General features: G+C 37.9%; 1 protein-coding gene across 3 annotated transcripts; it reads right to left on the bottom strand.

Annotated features, from left to right (window-relative positions):
- Window positions 1-569: 569 nt before the first annotated feature.
- ZNF557 (zinc finger protein 557) lies at window positions 570-14968 on the bottom strand. 3 transcript variants are annotated; one of them, XM_023538564.1, is made up of 5 exons: window positions 14883-14968; window positions 14232-14358; window positions 5025-5120; window positions 4448-4530; window positions 570-4012 (listed from the first exon to the last, which is right to left on the bottom strand). In XM_023538564.1, the coding sequence occupies exons 2-5, from the start codon at window positions 14263-14265 to the stop codon at window positions 3230-3232; spliced, it is 996 nt and encodes a 331-aa protein (XP_023394332.1). In that variant the 5' UTR covers window positions 14266-14358; window positions 14883-14968; the 3' UTR covers window positions 570-3229. The 3 variants fall into 3 exon arrangements, with proteins under 3 accessions (XP_023394332.1, XP_023394333.1, XP_023394334.1); XM_023538565.1 differs by lacking the exon at window positions 14883-14968 and adding an exon at window positions 5367-5454 and having other exon boundaries at window positions 14232-14359; XM_023538566.1 differs by lacking the exon at window positions 14232-14358.
- Between the last annotated feature and the right edge of the window lie 2517 nt (window positions 14969-17485).

Genomic DNA, 17485 nt, shown 5'->3' with positions numbered 1-17485 from the left:
GCCCTAACAATGACCCACAAAACCCTTAAGATAGCGATCTACTAAGTCTATGACCAAATTATCGTCTACCACTCTTTCAACATCCCCGACTTGTTCTACTCCATTGATACTGACCTCCACATGGTGGGCCTTGGCATGTCAACCCTGCTCTTGCCTGCCAAATTCATATGACTCGCTGTCCCACCTCATTAGGGTCTCTGTTCAAGTGTCCCCTAAGAGGCTTTCCTTTCCTATTCTGTATAAAATAGCAAGATCCAAATCCCCCTTAACTATCTCACAGTACTTGAATTTTCCACATAACACTTGTATTTTCTTGATTTTTCTGTAATCTGTCCTTCTCCCAGTAGAATATAAATGCTTCAATGGCAAAATATGAGTTTCATTCATTGCTACAGACACCAGTGCCTCAAAACAGTGTTTGCCTTTTAGAAATAAAGAGGCTAGTAGTTAAGTGCACACTGTCTCAACTCAAATCTGGGCTCTACCATTTACTAGTCAATGAACTCAGGCATGTAACCTAAGTGTACCATGCCAGTTTTCTCAACTGTAAAATGAGGATATTAACAACACACACTTCATAAGCTTTTATTGAATATTCAAATTTAATATTCATAAGGCATTCAGAAGTGTCCAGTATATGGGAAGGGCTATATAAATGCTTATTTATTAATGTAGTGAAATATGTGGCTATAAAAATATGGCCCCTACGTAAAAGAAACAATTCACAAGAAAAAAACTAATGCTGCATGTGCTTAGTTACATTACATCAAAACATATACAGAAAAAAATGACGAAATTACAAAAATGAATCTTTTAATTTATAACCAAAATGGAAGACTATCACTAAATTAAGTTTGAGGAAAAACTCTGTGCATACTATATCGGAAAACACAATTAACTTGATTTAATAAGCACATATAGCCTACATTCAAAAATTACAGAATACACAACGTTTTCAAACAAAGAGGACATTTATAAAGTTGGACCAATAGGTTTACCAGTTAGATATTGCATTCAGCTGGATATTAACAGAACACCACCTGAAAAATAAACCCAAAAAAAATCACTTTGGCTCTCTCTTAGAGGTTACTTTTAATCATGTTAAGGAAAAATCTAAGATTAAGCAGTCCAGAGTTAACACAGCCAATCAAAGCTTTTGGGGAGCCCATATCTTTGTGATTTTTTGCTACATTTTTTGTCATCATAATCAAAATATAACTAACTCTTCCAATTCCAGGCCAAGCCCACTTTCAAGAGAAAAAAATAGTTCAGATGACTAAAACATAGGCAAACAAGACAGATGACGTTTCCCCAGTGACTTCTACCACTTCTCATGGCCAGCAGACCAGGACAACACATATCTGGGCTTCGGGAAAGCCTTTAATACTGAGTGCTTTCAATATTGCTCGTTGACAACTTAAACAGAATGGTTTGTTTTCTTTATGTAAGTAAGTGGGGGAGAATGGACATTGGGAAAGAAGCTAAAAGTAAATTCGATACCAGGAAAGAAAGATAAAGAATCAACATCACAAAGTCCACTTAACAAAAACGTCATTAAATTAGAGAAAAGTATATAGTGCATACACAGTCTAACTTTCATTATGTTTAAATCACTCAGGGGATATTCAGAAATACCTTTTTGAGTATGTACTGATATTTTTAAAAAGTAGATAATAAACATGTTACATACAAAACTATGGAACATAATTTCAGGTTTATTTTAGGGTGTAGCTATAGACATAAATGTTTATACTAAAACAAAACTGAGAATTAATGAGCAAATGGATCAGCCTAAGGATTAGGTACTGTCAAAGGTAACAGTACACTTATCGCATTTACAATTTTCACTTCCAGGTTAAATTATTTTGTGGCCACTCAGTGAAGAGGTGAAGCTGAGATTTGTCTGTGTTGATTATATCCCTAGGGTCTCCCTCTAATGTGAGTTCTCACAAGTCAACAAAGACAAGAATCACTGAAAGATCTTCCAAAGTTAACACACGCCCAGGTTTCACATCCAGGGAAGAGTTTCGTGCTTCCTCTGCTATGAGAGGCACCGCTGAAGATGCCCCTTGTTCTTTACATCCCTGGATTTCTTTGCAGTGAGTTGTTTTCTCAGGAATGGGAAAAAAAATGGAAGACTTTCCAATACTGGTGATATTTAATGGGACTTCATCTCCAGAATAAACCCTCGTATCTCTTAAAAATTGAGAGAGCGTTTAAGGCTTCCCATTACATTCAGAGTAGCTCATCGTGTTCTGCTCAGTAATATAAGTAACGGCGGTGTAGGATTTTCACATCCCTTACCTGAGTGTTTCTCCATAGTGACTGCTTGCACGTGTTCTAAGGGATGAGTGTGCCTGAAGGCTTCTGTATTCTGGTATAAGATTTCCCCCTTAGCGTGAACCGTCACATGACTCCTCAGAGCTCACCGAAGGCCGTGCCATAGCAACCATACGCCCTAGGTTTCTCCCCAACACAAAATCTTCTGTGCACATGACTGAGTCTGCACTGAAAGCTTATCGCAGATCACATTTATGAGGTTTTTCTCTAGAGTGAATTGACATGAGAGTTACTGAATACTTCATATCAAAGAGATCGAAAGGCTGAAGGCCTTTCTTCATTGATTTCATGGCTCGCTTCTCAGGTGGTTCCCGGTGATCTCCTACTATACACACCTGTGTAGTCTCCGCCCACTGTATCAGAATTGGTCTGTGTGTCCGATACAATATAGAAGAAGTGATAGCATGTCCTTCTAAGGCTAGGTATTAAAAGACAACCTGGCTTCAGCATTAGCTCTGTCTTAGGTCAAATGCTCTTGGGGAACCTGTTGTTACATCATAAATATACTTAGGCCTATGGAGAGTCTTATGTGGTAAGGAAGTCAAAGTTCCCCGCTCGCAACCAGCACTGACTTGCCCAGCCTGTGAGTGAGGCACTCTGGAAGGACATCCATCAGCACTAAAAACGCAGATACCTGTAGCTCCTGGTGACCATCCTAACTGCACCCTCATGAGAGATCCTGAGCCTCATACAAAATTAAGCCATTTCTGAACTCCTGACCCACAGAAATTGTGAGATAATGTCTGTTGTTTGAAGCCACTATGTTTCTGAGGAAAATCTGATATGCAGCAACAGGTAACTCATACAGCTAGCAGGACTCGCCGCAAGTTGTCTGAGGAATAAGAATCAATGAATGCTTTCCTAGTAAATATTCTAGTTACTAGAATATTCATATCCACCTATTATGTATTCTCTTATGCACAGAAAGGTAAGAGTTAGTAGTGAAAGATTTTCCACAGTGATTACACTCATAGGGTTTTTCTCCAGTGTGAGTTCTCACATGCTTCTTAACAGCTGAGAGATTATTAAAAGCTTTCCCACAGTTACTGCATTCGTAGGGTTTCTCCCCAGTATGAATTCTCTTGTGCACAGTAAGAGAAAAGCTACTGCTGAAGGATTTGCCACACTGATTACATACATAGGGTTTTTCTCCAGTGTGAGTTCTCATGTGCTGTGTCAGATACGAGCTCTTCCTAAAAGTTTTCCCACAATCATGGCACTCGTAAGGTTTCTCCCCAGTATGAATACTATTGTGCCCGGTAAGGGAGGACCTTGTGCTGAAGGCCTTTCCACACTGATTACATTCATGATGATTCTCCCTCGTATGAATTCTCTTGTGGCTTTTGAGGTTACAACTAGTGCGAAAAACATGAAAGCACTGGTTACATTCATAAGGTTTTTCTCCAGTGTGAATCCTTACATGTAATCTGAGAGATGAGGGGTCATTAAAGGTTTTCCCACAGTCATTGCATTCATAGGGTTTCTCCCCGTTATGTATTCTCTTATGAATGGTAAGATAAGATCTACTGCTGAAGGACTTTCCACACTGATTGCAGTCATAGGGTTTCTCTCCAGTATGAGTTCTCTTGTGCTGGGTAAGGTTAGATTTTGTGCTGAAGACTTTAAAACACTGATTACATTCATTGAGTTTCACTCCAAGATGATTTCTCTCCTGTCGATTAAGAGATGAATGGCAACTATAATTTATAATGTTTTTGAAACTGTTACATTATGAATAAGTGAAGTTTTCACTGTTTTCAGTGCTTGTATACAACTTCTGCCCAGTTTGAGCTCTTAGAAGCTCAATAAGATACATGCTTTACCACAAGTCCTTATCATAGTCACAGAGCATTTTTTAAATAATTTTAAGACCACTGCACGATTCGACGGTCAAATTTAAGGAAACATTTACTTGTGGAAACTCTGTAGAGAAACAAGTTTGGAGCTAACTTATAATTTTCTCCAAATTCACAACTATTTCACAGCATCTCTCCAGAGACACCATTTTCTCATGTGCAAATGAGACTCTCCTGTTTATTTTGTGGCTTTTCTAACTTATGAAGTTCCCTATTGTGAAAAACCAAGAATCACCCCTTGTTAGTCTTACCGCTTTTATACCATTAGAACGTTTTTTTCTAAAACCGTGCTTCTTAGGAGTTAACCATCTGTCTTTAAGTACAGTCTCCAAATCTGAAACACAATGAAAAGAAATTTAAGTTGATGGAGAAAAGAAACAGTAAAATGCACCACGTGTAAAAGCAGACTAAGGAATTAGGGTTTTTGAGGAATTTGGCAATGAAAAGGATGTGAGTATGCAAACTGTAGGTATTAAAAGCGGAATTCTAAAAGGATTAAGATTTATCAGAGATTCACAAAAGAAAAAAATTTTCGGGGACGTTAAGTAGGAAGGAGGTGAACAAAAAGCTCATATGGAACTTAAATATTTTTTAAAGAGACATCCTCCCTCCCTCCTTGAGTCCAAAGTAAAGTAGGAGATGTTGAACGGAAATTAAAAAAGGAAAAAAAGGTAGATGAGGAAGCTCATACCAAATGTTCTAAGCCATCCCCATCAGAAAGGACATTATACAAAGTTCCCTGATTGTATTTCCTAATGTAACACTCCCATGTCCCAAATCACTGGCGCAGATACTCCTCATAAGGACTAATCTCCACCTGGTGCTCACCTGGACAGGTGCCTGGGAGAATTCCTCTTTGCTCTGTCATCACCTTGTCTTCTTGCTCCAAATGAGAGATGAGGCTGGGTTCATTAACATGATACCCTAATCATGGAGAAAAGACATGTTGAAGGGAGACTGTGCAGTTGACAAGCAACTCCATAAACCTGAAGTCGACAATTAAGATGGCCAAGTGTGACTTTTGGAGCAGTGGAATAATTACACTTAAATTCTAATCAATATTGTAACTCTCAAGGAACAACAATACAAGCATCCTCACTCAATATGTGGATGATAGGACATAAATACATTTAACTGTTGAAAAACCAGAGGGTTGGAGCTGCCAAATACCTGCACAGTCAAAAATCTGCATGTAACTTTTGACTCCTCCAAAACGTGTTGTCCCTTAACATCCACAGGAGATTGATCCCAAAGCCTCCTGTGAACACCAAAATCCACAGGTGTTTAAGTCCCTTATATAAAATGGCATAGAGCCATGCACACCATTAGCCCTCTGCATTCACGGATTCCCAACCATGGACTGGAAATACTGTTTTCAGTCTGTGGTTGGTTGAATCTGCAATGTGAATCCTGGGACACGAAGGTCCAAGTATACATTCATCGAAGAAAATCCACATAAAAGTGGACCCACACAGTTCAAACCCATGTTATTCAAAGGTCAACTGTAGTCCCAAAGCCCATGCAAAAGTTTAAATCATACTTCAGAAGTTTTAAAGCTTTTAAAGCTTTTAACCATTCTTCTGTCAGATAAGAAACAGACATATTCAGTTCGTACGGAAGGTATCGGTCAGAAAGCTTGTGAAGGTGGAGAATATCTCTGTCATCCATCACTACATTCCAGTTTTAGCCATTACCTTGACGACAACACCCCATATTGCCAGTACTGGAAGGAGCAGAATGGACTTTTATCTCAAGGAACTGTGATTATTTGTTTTGACTCGAAGGGCTTGCCTTTATTTATCAAATCCCAAACTCTCCGAGGGTTGAACTGACTACCCAGTGGGTGTGTGCTGAACATATTTAAAGGCAAATACATCAGCCACTGGCACTCAAAGGAAATAAAAAACTAACCAAAAACTTGGGAGGAAAAGTGTGAAATAAGATGTTCTAGGGAATTTTTGCAAAGCTACTTCATATCCTCTTTGTCAATGAAAAAGCAGGGCTGTGATAAATCATAAATTCCTAACTGGGCAGGTCATGGTGGGCAGTCACGCCCCAGGCCTTTAACTTCTTCAGTGAAAGATTTGTAAGCAAGCCCTGCCACTTGTTCTTGTGCATGAGTACCCTCAAGTGAGCACATAATTTTGTTAACTACCCTGTAATCTGATTCCTGCCTAGCTTTCTCCCACCTTCATGTAATCTTCCTCGTGTTCCCTCCTTAATTTCGAATGCGTAAGACTGTCATTCTCCTGAGGACTTGTGATCTTGCTTCCTGGCAATTGTCAGAGTTGCTCCAATAAACTCTTATAAAAATTCTTCACAGGTTTTGGATATTCGTTACATTGACACTTTAAATCTAGTAAGCCTCAGGAATACCCAGGTTGGGCACATGCTCAGAAAAGACCTGAGGAGGCATTCGTCCTCAACACTGGCTGTCCCCGAGGCTCTACACAAGCAGGATGTGAAGGCTATGGCAGAGTTATAATCTGCCTGGCTGATTCTGAAAGCAGTCCCCCTTTACACACACAGAGCCCGTCTGCAGAGACTGAGAGTTTTGTCACTATTGCTCCACGCGTTCACGACAATCTCTGACAAACCACCCAGTAACCATTAAGCTAACACGGCAGAGCTTCAGTGGCCGTACACGACAAATACATACATTATGAATTAATTTAGAAATATCGCTAAACACCTATACGACACCAACTACAACAAGCAACACCAAAACCCTGGGGATGCGAAAATCTGATTCCAGAATTGCCATATTATAATATTCCAAATATACAGTTTTCAACACGGAAAATTATGAGGGAAAGACACAAATGTATGGCCTATTACGGTGGGAAAAAAATGGTAACAATTGTACCTGAGGAAGCCTAAATACTGAATTTACTAGATAAAGAATTGAAAACAACTATTTTAAATATGCTCAAAGACCTAAAGGAAACCATGACAAAGACCTAAAGGAAATAGTTAAGAACAAATTCTGATCAAGCAGAAAACATGTCAGAGATAGAAATTACTGAAGAAAAACTATATGGATTTTTTGGAGTTACAAAATACATAACACAAATTTAGAGTTTAACAGCAGATCTGAGTTGGCAGAATAAGGAATTAATGACCATGAGACAGAATAATTTATGTCACGTAGTCTGAGGAATAGAAAGAAAAAAAATGAAAAAAAAATTTGAGCAGAGCCTAAAAGACCTGTGGGATATCATCAAACAAACTAACATACACATAATGGAGGTTCCTTAAGTAGAAAAGAGAATGAGGTACAAAGAATATTTGAAGACATAATGGCTAAAAATTTAACTAAATTTGATGGGAAAACACAAATGTACACAGCCAAGGAGATCAACAAAGCCCAAATAGGTTAAACTGAAAGAGATACATACAGATCACTACTATAACTACCCAGCAAGAAATGCTAATGGAAAACTCAGACTGAAATAAAAGGAAAATGTATATTAACTCAAATCCACATAAAAAAATAAAGAACATTGATAAAGGAAAATACATAGGTAATGTCAATAATAATTGGTTATTTATTTTAGGTTTACAGTCCTCTTTTTTTCTATATAACTTAAAAGACGAATGGCTAAAACAATTATAAATCTATGTTAATGGTCACACAACGTATATAGATATAATTTGTGACAAAGCAATATCAAGCAGAAGGGTGGGTGTGGGGACACATAGCTATATAGGAGCAAAATTTTTGTATGCTATTGAACAAAGCTGGTATTAAATCCAAATCGATAATTACAAATTAAAATGCTAACTGCAATCCCCTGGATGGCCACTAAAAAAAGAAAAAAAGACAAAACTGAAAAACAAAAAGATATGAGAAGGGAATTAAAATGGCCTACTAACAAATACTGAACACAAAAGTAAATGATGACGGAGAAATTGAGGATTAAATAGAAAACAAGTAACAAAATGGAATAAATAGGTCCTTCTTTATCAGTAATTACCTTAAATGTAAGAATAATCTATGTCCAATTAAAAGGCAGATTTTGGTAGAGTGGATAAAAAAATAATCCAATTATATGTTATATGTAAGAGACTCACTTTAGACCTAAAGACATTAACTGGTTGAAAGTCAACTGCTGGAAAAAAATATTACATGAAAACAGCAGCCAAAAGAGAGATTGTGCAGGTGTATTAATTTCAGGCAGAACAGACTTTAAGACACAAATAATGATATCATTTAATAATAAAAAGGTAAATTCATCAAGATGATATGATTATACACATATATGTATCTAACGAAAGAGTTCAAAAATACATAAATTCAAAATTGACAGAATCGCAGGGAGAAAGAGTTTTGCAGTAAAAAGTACAGATCAACACCCCACATTAAATAGGTAGAAAAGCTAGTTAGAAGATCAACAACGAAAGAGAGGACTTAACCAATCCTCTAACTGGACCTAAAAGACATAGAATACTCCATCCAACAACAGAATAGATACGCATCTCAAATGCATACGGAACACTCTCCACTACAGATCATATGTTAGGACACAAAACGAGTCTGACTAAATTTAATAACAATGAAATCATACAAGTATCTTATCTGACCACAAGAGAATCAATTTAAAAATGAGTATTGGAAAACTTAATATTAAGACGACAATAATAACTAAAGCTATCTATAGATTCGATGCAATCACCACCAAAATTCCAACTGCATTTTCTCCTGCAAAAATGGATGAGCTGATCCTAAAATTTATATGGAATTGCAAGGGATCCCAAGTAGATAAAACAGTCTTGAAAAAGAACAGAATAGAGATTCACACCTCATGACGTCAAAACTTACTTTAAAGAAACGGCAACAAACACAGCGTGGTCCTGGCACAATGACAGATACAGAGATCAGTGAAACAGAACTGAGTATACATGAACTCATACATCTATGGTCAAATATCTTCTGACAAGGGTTAAAAAAAAAAAACATGCAATGGGGAAAGAATAGTCTCTTCTATGAAAAGTGCAGGACGACTCAGCAGACATATGCAAAACAGTAAAGTGGACACTTTCTCCAAACTGTATAAGAAATTAACTGAAAAAAGGATCAAAAACCTAAATGACGAGCTAAAACTAGAAAATTCTTGGAAGAAAACATAGGTGTAAATGTTCGTGACTTTGGATTTGGCAATAATTTCTTGAGCATGACACCAAAAGCACAAACTAAAAAAGAAAAAAATAATAAATTGGACTTCACAAAATTGAAAGTTTTGTGTATCAAAGGATATAATCAAAAAAATGGAAAGAGCATCATTTCATATGACTGTTGACCATCTGCATGTCGTCTTCAGAGACATGTCTTTTCATGTCTTCTGCCCATTTTTCGACTGGATTATTTTTTTTGTTGTTATCGAGTTGTATGTTTCTTATATATTTTAGATATCAACCCCTCATCAAATATATGATTTGCGAATATATTCTCCCATTCAGTCTGTTTTGTTGATAGTTTCCTTCACCGTGCAGAAGCTTTTTAGTACAATGAAATCCCATTTGTTGATTTTTGTTTTTGTTTTCTTGCTCGAGGAAAACATGCTCAACATCAAGAAAATGCAAATCAAAACCACAACGAGATATCGTTTCGCACCAGTCAGAATGGCTGTTATCAAAAAGTCAACGAATAACATGTGTTGGTAAGGAAGTGGAGAAAAGGGGACCCTCGTGCCCTGTTGGTGGGATTGCAAATTGGTACAGCCCCTCTGGAAAACAGTATGGAGATTCCTCAAAAAACTAAAATTAGATATACCATAAGACCCAGCAATTTCATTTCTGGGTATTTATCTGAGTTGGCAGAATAAGGAATTAATGACCATGAGACAGAATAATTTATGTCACGTAGTCTGAGGAATAGAAAGAAAAAAAATGAAAAAAAAATTTGAGCAGAGCCTAAAAGACCTGTGGGATATCATCAAACAAGCTAACATACACATAGTGGAGGTTCCTTAAGTAGAAAAGAGAATGAGGTACAAAGAATATTTGAAGACATAATGGCTAAAAATTTAACTAAATTTGATGGGATCACTACTATAACTACCCAGCAAGAAATCACTACTATAACTACCCAGCAAGAAATGCTAATGGAAAACTCAGACTGAAATAAAAGGAAAATGTATATTAACTCAAATCCACATAAAAAAATAAAGAACATTGATAAAGGAAAATACATAGGTAATGTCAATAATAATTGGTTATTTATTTTAGGTTTACAGTCCTCTTTTTTTCTATATAACTTAAAAGACAAATGGCTAAAACAATTATAAATCTATGTTAATGGTCACACAACGTATATAGATATAATTTGTGACAAAGCAATATCAAGCAGAAGGGTGGGTGTGGGGACACATATCTATATAGGAGCAAAATTTTTGTATGCTATTGAACAAAGCTGGTATTAAATCCAAATCGATAATTACAAATTAAAATGCTAACTGCAATCCCCTGGATGGCCACTAAAAAAAGAAAAAAAGACAAAACTGAAAAACAAAAAGATATGAGAAGGGAATTAAAATGGCCTACTAACAAATACTGAACACAAAAGTAAATGATGACGGAGAAATTGAGGATTAAATAGAAAACAAGTAACAAAATGGAATAAATAGGTCCTTCTTTATCAGTAATTACCTTAAATGTAAGAATAATCTATGTCCAATTAAAAGGCAGATTTTGGTAGAGTGGATAAAAAAATAATCCAATTATATGTTATATGTAAGAGACTCACTTTAGACCTAAAGACATTAACTGGTTGAAAGTCAACTGCTGGAAAAAAATATTACATGAAAACAGCAGCCAAAAGAGAGATTGTGCAGGTGTATTAATTTCAGGCAGAACAGACTTTAAGACACAAATAATGATATCATTTAATAATAAAAAGGTAAATTCATCAAGATGATATGATTATACACATATATGTATCTAACGAAAGAGTTCAAAAATACATAAATTCAAAATTGACAGAATCGCAGGGAGAAAGAGTTTTGCAGTAAAAAGTACAGATCAACACCCCACATTAAATAGGTAGAAAAGCTAGTTAGAAGATCAACAACGAAAGAGAGGACTTAACCAATCCTCTAACTGGACCTAAAAGACATAGAATACTCCATCCAACAACAGAATAGATACGCATCTCAAATGCATACGGAACACTCTCCACTACAGATCATATGTTAGGACACAAAACGAGTCTGACTAAATTTAATAACAATGAAATCATACAAGTATCTTATCTGACCACAAGAGAATCAATTTAAAAATGAGTATTGGAAAACTTAATATTAAGACGACAATAATAACTAAAGCTATCTATAGATTCGATGCAATCACCACCAAAATTCCAACTGCATTTTCTCCTGCAAAAATGGATGAGCTGATCCTAAAATTTATATGGAATTGCAAGGGATCCCAAGTAGATAAAACAGTCTTGAAAAAGAACAGAATAGAGATTCACACCTCATGACGTCAAAACTTACTTTAAAGAAACGGCAACAAACACAGCGTGGTCCTGGCACAATGACAGATACAGAGATCAGTGAAACAGAACTGAGTATACATGAACTCATACATCTATGGTCAAATATCTTCTGACAAGGGTTAAAAAAAAAAAACATGCAATGGGGAAAGAATAGTCTCTTCTATGAAAAGTGCAGGACGACTCAGCAGACATATGCAAAACAGTAAAGTGGACACTTTCTCCAAACTGTATAAGAAATTAACTGAAAAAAGGATCAAAAACCTAAATGACGAGCTAAAACTAGAAAATTCTTGGAAGAAAACATAGGTGTAAATGTTCGTGACTTTGGATTTGGCAATAATTTCTTGAGCATGACACCAAAAGCACAAACTAAAAAAGAAAAAAATAATAAATTGGACTTCACAAAATTGAAAGTTTTGTGTATCAAAGGATATAATCAAAAAAATGGAAAGAGCATCATTTCATATGACTGTTGACCATCTGCATGTCGTCTTCAGAGACATGTCTTTTCATGTCTTCTGCCCATTTTTCGACTGGATTATTTTTTTTGTTGTTATCGAGTTGTATGTTTCTTATATATTTTAGATATCAACCCCTCATCAAATATATGATTTGCGAATATATTCTCCCATTCAGTCTGTTTTGTTGATAGTTTCCTTCACCGTGCAGAAGCTTTTTAGTACAATGAAATCCCATTTGTTGATTTTTGTTTTTGTTTTCTTGCTCGAGGAAAACATGCTCAACATCAAGAAAATGCAAATCAAAACCACAACGAGATATCATTTCGCACCAGTCAGAATGGCTGTTATCAAAAAGTCAACGAATAACATGTGTTGGTAAGGAAGTGGAGAAAAGGGGACCCTCGTGCCCTGTTGGTGGGATTGCAAACTGGTACAGCCCCTCTGGAAAACAGTATGGAGATTCCTCAAAAAACTAAAATTAGATATACCATAAGACCCAGCAATTTCATTTCTGGGTATTTATCCAAAGAAAACAAAAACACTAATTCAAAAAGATACATACACCTATGTTCAATGCAGCATTATTTACAATAGCTAAGATAAGGAAGCAAGCTAGGTGACCCTTGACAGATGAATGAACAAGAATGGTACCTATATGCAGTGGAATATTACACGACAAGAAAAACAAATCTTGGCATTTGCAACATGGGTGAATCTAGAGGGTGTTATGTTCAGTGAAATAAGTCAGGTAGAGAAAGACAAATACTGTATGATTTCACTTACGTGTGAAATCTAAAAAAACAAACGAATAAATAAAACAAAACTAGAACAGACACACAGAAAAAGAGACCAAAGGGCTGGTTACCTTAAGGGAAGAGGTGGAGGGATGGGTGAACAAGATGAAGGGGAATAATATTGTGATACATTTGCATGATGACAGATGATTACTAGACTTAGTGGAGTAATCACATTATACGATATGGAAATGCTGAATCACTGTATTGTACACCTGAAACTAATATAACCAATATGATGTTGTATACCAACTCTACGTAAACATAAATTTAAAAAAAAAGAAAGTAGAAAAACACCACGGACTAGGAGAGGTTGGTTGCAAATCATATTTCAACTAAGGGTCTAGAATTCAGAATATATAATGAACTTTTAGAATTCAAGAACAAAAAGATAAATAACTGAATTTAAAAATGGGCAAAGGACTTGAACAGACATTTCTCCAAAGAAGATGTACAAGTAGTCAATAAGTACATGAAAAATGCTCAATGTTGTTAGTCATAGGAAAATGCAAATCAAAACAATGAGGTACCGCTTCATACCCAAGTGAATGGCTATAATCAAAAAAAAAAAAGAAACACAAATGTTGGGGAAGATGTGAAGAAATCGGAACCCTCATACTTTGGTGCAGATGCTATGGAAAACAAGGTTGGCAGTTTCTGAAAAAGCTAAACAGTAATAAGTGACCGAGCATTCGACTCCTAGATATATACCCAAGAAAACTAAAAACATAAGTTTAAATAAAAATTGTACACAGATATTCATAGGAGCATTATTTATAATAGCCAATATGTGGAAACAACCTAAATGTTTATTGACCAATGAATGGATAAACAAAATGTATGGTATATCCATAAAATGGAATGTTGGTCACAAAAAGGAATAAAAAACTGATACATGTGACAACATAGCTAGACCTTTCTTATGCTGCCTGAAAGCCAGGTACAAAAGATCACATATTTTATGATCCAATGATATGAAATGTTCTAAATAGGCACATGAAAAAAGACAGAAAGCAAATCAGTGACAGCCAGCAGTTGGGGTGGGGTGTGACAGATGCCGACCGGTTAGTGGGGATGGGCTCCCTCTGAGGGCCATGACAACGTTCCGCAGTTAGACAGTGTTGATGGTGGGGCAACACTGAATACATCGAAGCCACCGAACTCCGTACTTTCAAATACTTAAGAAAGCGAATTTTCTGTTGTGTGAATGTTACCTCAATTAAAAAAAAAAGAACGAGAGACTTGTTTCTGCATTAAACAGATGTAGGAGTGATATCAGCTTTACCGAGTGAGGCCAGGTTCCTGCAGGTCTCCAGCATCACATCTCTGTACAGTTTCCTTTGGGAAGGGTCCAGCAAAGCCCACTCTTCCTGGGTAAACTCAACGGCCACGTCCTCGAAGGTCACCAAGTCCTAAAATCATCAAAAACATGGCCTAGCCAAGGACCACTCCCACCAAGGCCACATAAGAAAAGGGCCAAGGATGACAAGAACAGGGACAGAGAATCCAAAGCAGGTGTACTCTGTACATCAGAGTTCTGAGCTCTGCTCTCAGAACAGGGCTCAGTCCTCAATCTCAAAGGAGCATAGGCCTGGGACATTGTAAAAATCAGAGAAACACTTGGTGAATGTATGAATGATTTCCTGATGGCCACCGTCAATTGCTTGAATTTAGAAAATAAGCATGTCTTTACGCAGCTTCCATTTAAAACTATCAGCAGAATGATGTAGATGGTGACCCTGCAGGAAGCTTTGCAATGTACTAAATACTGACATACACTGACTCTGTCTGGGTGGCCCCTCACCCTCCATCAGATGCCCAAAGAGCCTGAGGTGCCTGAAGACCTGGTTTGGCTGTGAAGCTCCAGGTTACTGAAAGATAACATGCCCAACTTTTGGCCAAAGGAATAATGATTTGGAAAAAACGTATGACTCACCAGTAACCAGCTTGTCAGGAAACCATTAACAAACCCTTCCTCCTCTGTGCATCCTTTTTGAGATGTTGGAAACAGGGGAGACTGAACTGGAGAAGAAGAAATGAGTCATAAATGAGTCACAAGAATCCAAGTGTACTCTATATTCTAGCACTCACAAATCCGGAGGCTTTCCCACCTACCTGTGAATGGCCCTACCCCAGTATGTACGTGTACACACACACACACACACACACACACACACACACACACACACACACACACACACACACACACACACACACACACACACACACACACACCCTTTGAGCAGAGAGCTTCCAGTCAAGATGGCGGAGTAGGTAAACACTGTGCCTGCCTCCTCTCACAACCACATAAAAATTACAACTGAACTACAGGATAGCTGTCATTGGGAGTCACCTGAAGCCAAGATGAACAGAACTCCTACAACTGAGGACACATAGGAGAGGGCACCTCAAGACTGATAAGAGAGAGGCAGAGACACGAAATGGGTTGGTTCCAGATCTGCATGTGGCAGGTGAGAATTGGGAGAAATATCTCGGCTGTGGAGACCGCCCCCCTGGAAGAGTGAGGGGTCCCGGCCCCACATAAAACCTAAACAAACAGCATCTGGCCTTGACATGCTCTGTAACCCCATGCTGTGCAGCCCCAAGCCTGGAACTAGCGCAGCTGGCCGTGGTTTATGGCTTGGCCTTTCAGGCACTTCCAAGCCCAGCGTGGGTAGTGGCCATCTGCAGATTGTGTGGTGGCTCAAGCCAGGTGGTCCAAGGCAGGGCACAGTCTGCAGCTGATCTTGGCCTTCAGCAGGGCCCCTCCTAGAAGAACCCGGCCTGCAGGCCCAGTGGCCAGCTTCGGCCTGAGTCGGAGCACCACCTGGGGTCACATCTGAGGACAACACACCCAAAAGGCAGACAGGGAAGGTACCACAGACCAGCTAAAATGAATCCTGCTCTAGAGGGTCAACCCCTGCAAAACAGCTCCTCCCATGTAGTCATGGCCGGTCATCACAACCAATCAATCCAAGGGTCAATCCCTCCTATAATGAACAAACAGCAACCAAGGCTCAACTACAACAGGATGGCACACACAACCCACACAAGAAACACACCTGGAGCACCTGGCTCAGGTGACCAGGGAAGACTGTGCCACTGGGACCCACAGCACACCTACTACGTAAGGCCACTCTACTGAGACCGGGAGACATTCTGCAATGTCCTACCTAATACACAAAAACACACTCAAGAAAGCAGCCAAAATGGTTAGACGAAGAAACATGTCCCACATGAAGGAATAGAATGAAGCTCCAGAAACAGAATAAACAAAATGGAGATAAACAATCTACCAGCCTCAGAGTTCAAAACGCCCATTAGAAGATGTTCAATGAACTTAGGGGAAGAGTAGATGAACTCAGTGAGAACTTTAACAAAGAGATAGAAAACATAAAAAGAGCCAGTCAGAAATGAAGAATACAAGAACTGAAATGAAGAATACCTTAAGAGCAATCAAGCGTAGATTAGATGATCAGATCAGTGATTCAAAGATAAGGTAGGAGAAAACACCCAATCAGAACAGCAACGAGAAAAAAGAATCCAAAAAATGAAGAGAATTTAAGAGGCCTCTGGGACAATATCAAGCATACCAACATTCTCATCATAGGGGTACCAGAAGGAGAAGGCGGCAAGGAATTGAAAATATATTTCAAGAAATGACTGAAAGCTTCCCTAATCTGGTGAAGGAAATAGACATACAAGCCCAGGAAGCGCAGAGACTCAAACAAGATGAACCCCAAAAGGCCCACACCAAGATACATCATAATTAAAATGCCAAAAGTTAAAGACGAAGAGAGAATCTTAAAAGCAGAAAAAGAGCAGTTAGTGGTCTACAAGGGAGCTCCCATAAGACTGTCAGCTGATTTCTCAACAGAAACTGCAGGCCAGAAGGCACTGGCAGGCAGTATTCAAAATGGTGAAAAGCAAGGACCTACAACCAAGATTACTCTACCCAGCAAAGCCATCCTTTAGAATCAAGGGACAGATAAAGAGCTTCACGGATGAGAAAAAGCTAAAGGAGTTCATCGCCAAGCCAGCATTACAGGAATTATTAGAGGGACTTTTGAGAAGAAAAAAAAAGATCAAAACAATGAATTAAATGGCAATAACTACATATCTATCAACAATTACTTTAAATGTAAATGGATTAAATACGCTAATCAAAAGATAGGGTTTCTGAATGGATAAGAAAACAAGATCCTTACATATGCTGCCTACGAGAGACTCACTTCAGATCGAAAGACACACACGGACTGCAAGTAAAGGGATGAAAAAAGATGTTTCAGAAACATGGAAACAAACAAACAAAAAAGCTGGAGTAGCAATACTTAAATTAGCCAAAATAGACTTTAAATCAAAAGCTGTAACAAGAGACAAAAAAGGACCCAGTAATCCCACTTCCAGGTATTTATGTGAAGAAACCCAAAATGCTACTTTGAAGGGACATGTGAATCCATATGTTAATTGCAGTATTATTTACAGTAGCCAAGATATGGAGGCGACCTGGCTGTCCGTCAATGGATCAATGGATAAAGA

The sequence above is a fragment of the Pteropus vampyrus genome, unplaced genomic scaffold (assembly GCF_000151845.1).
Source record: "Pteropus vampyrus isolate Shadow unplaced genomic scaffold, Pvam_2.0 Scaffold226, whole genome shotgun sequence".
Taxonomy (NCBI): Eukaryota; Metazoa; Chordata; class Mammalia; order Chiroptera; family Pteropodidae; genus Pteropus; species Pteropus vampyrus.
The sequence above is the reverse complement of the archived record's forward strand: the minus strand, read 5'-3'. Positions and strand labels throughout refer to the sequence as shown.

Bases quoted from the DNA above. Each gene is read 5' to 3' on its own strand.
- ZNF557 (XM_023538564.1), bottom strand. From the start codon at position 14,265: ATGCTGGAGACCTGCAGGAACCTGGCCTCACTCG. The intron at 5,121-14,231 runs GTAAAGCTGATA...CTCCATGATTAG, and splicing joins CAGGAACCTGGCCTCACTCG to GGTATCATGTTAATGAACCC. The intron at 4,531-5,024 runs GTGAGCACCAGG...ATTGTGTTTCAG, and splicing joins TCTCCCAGGCACCTGTCCAG to ATTTGGAGACTGTACTTAAA.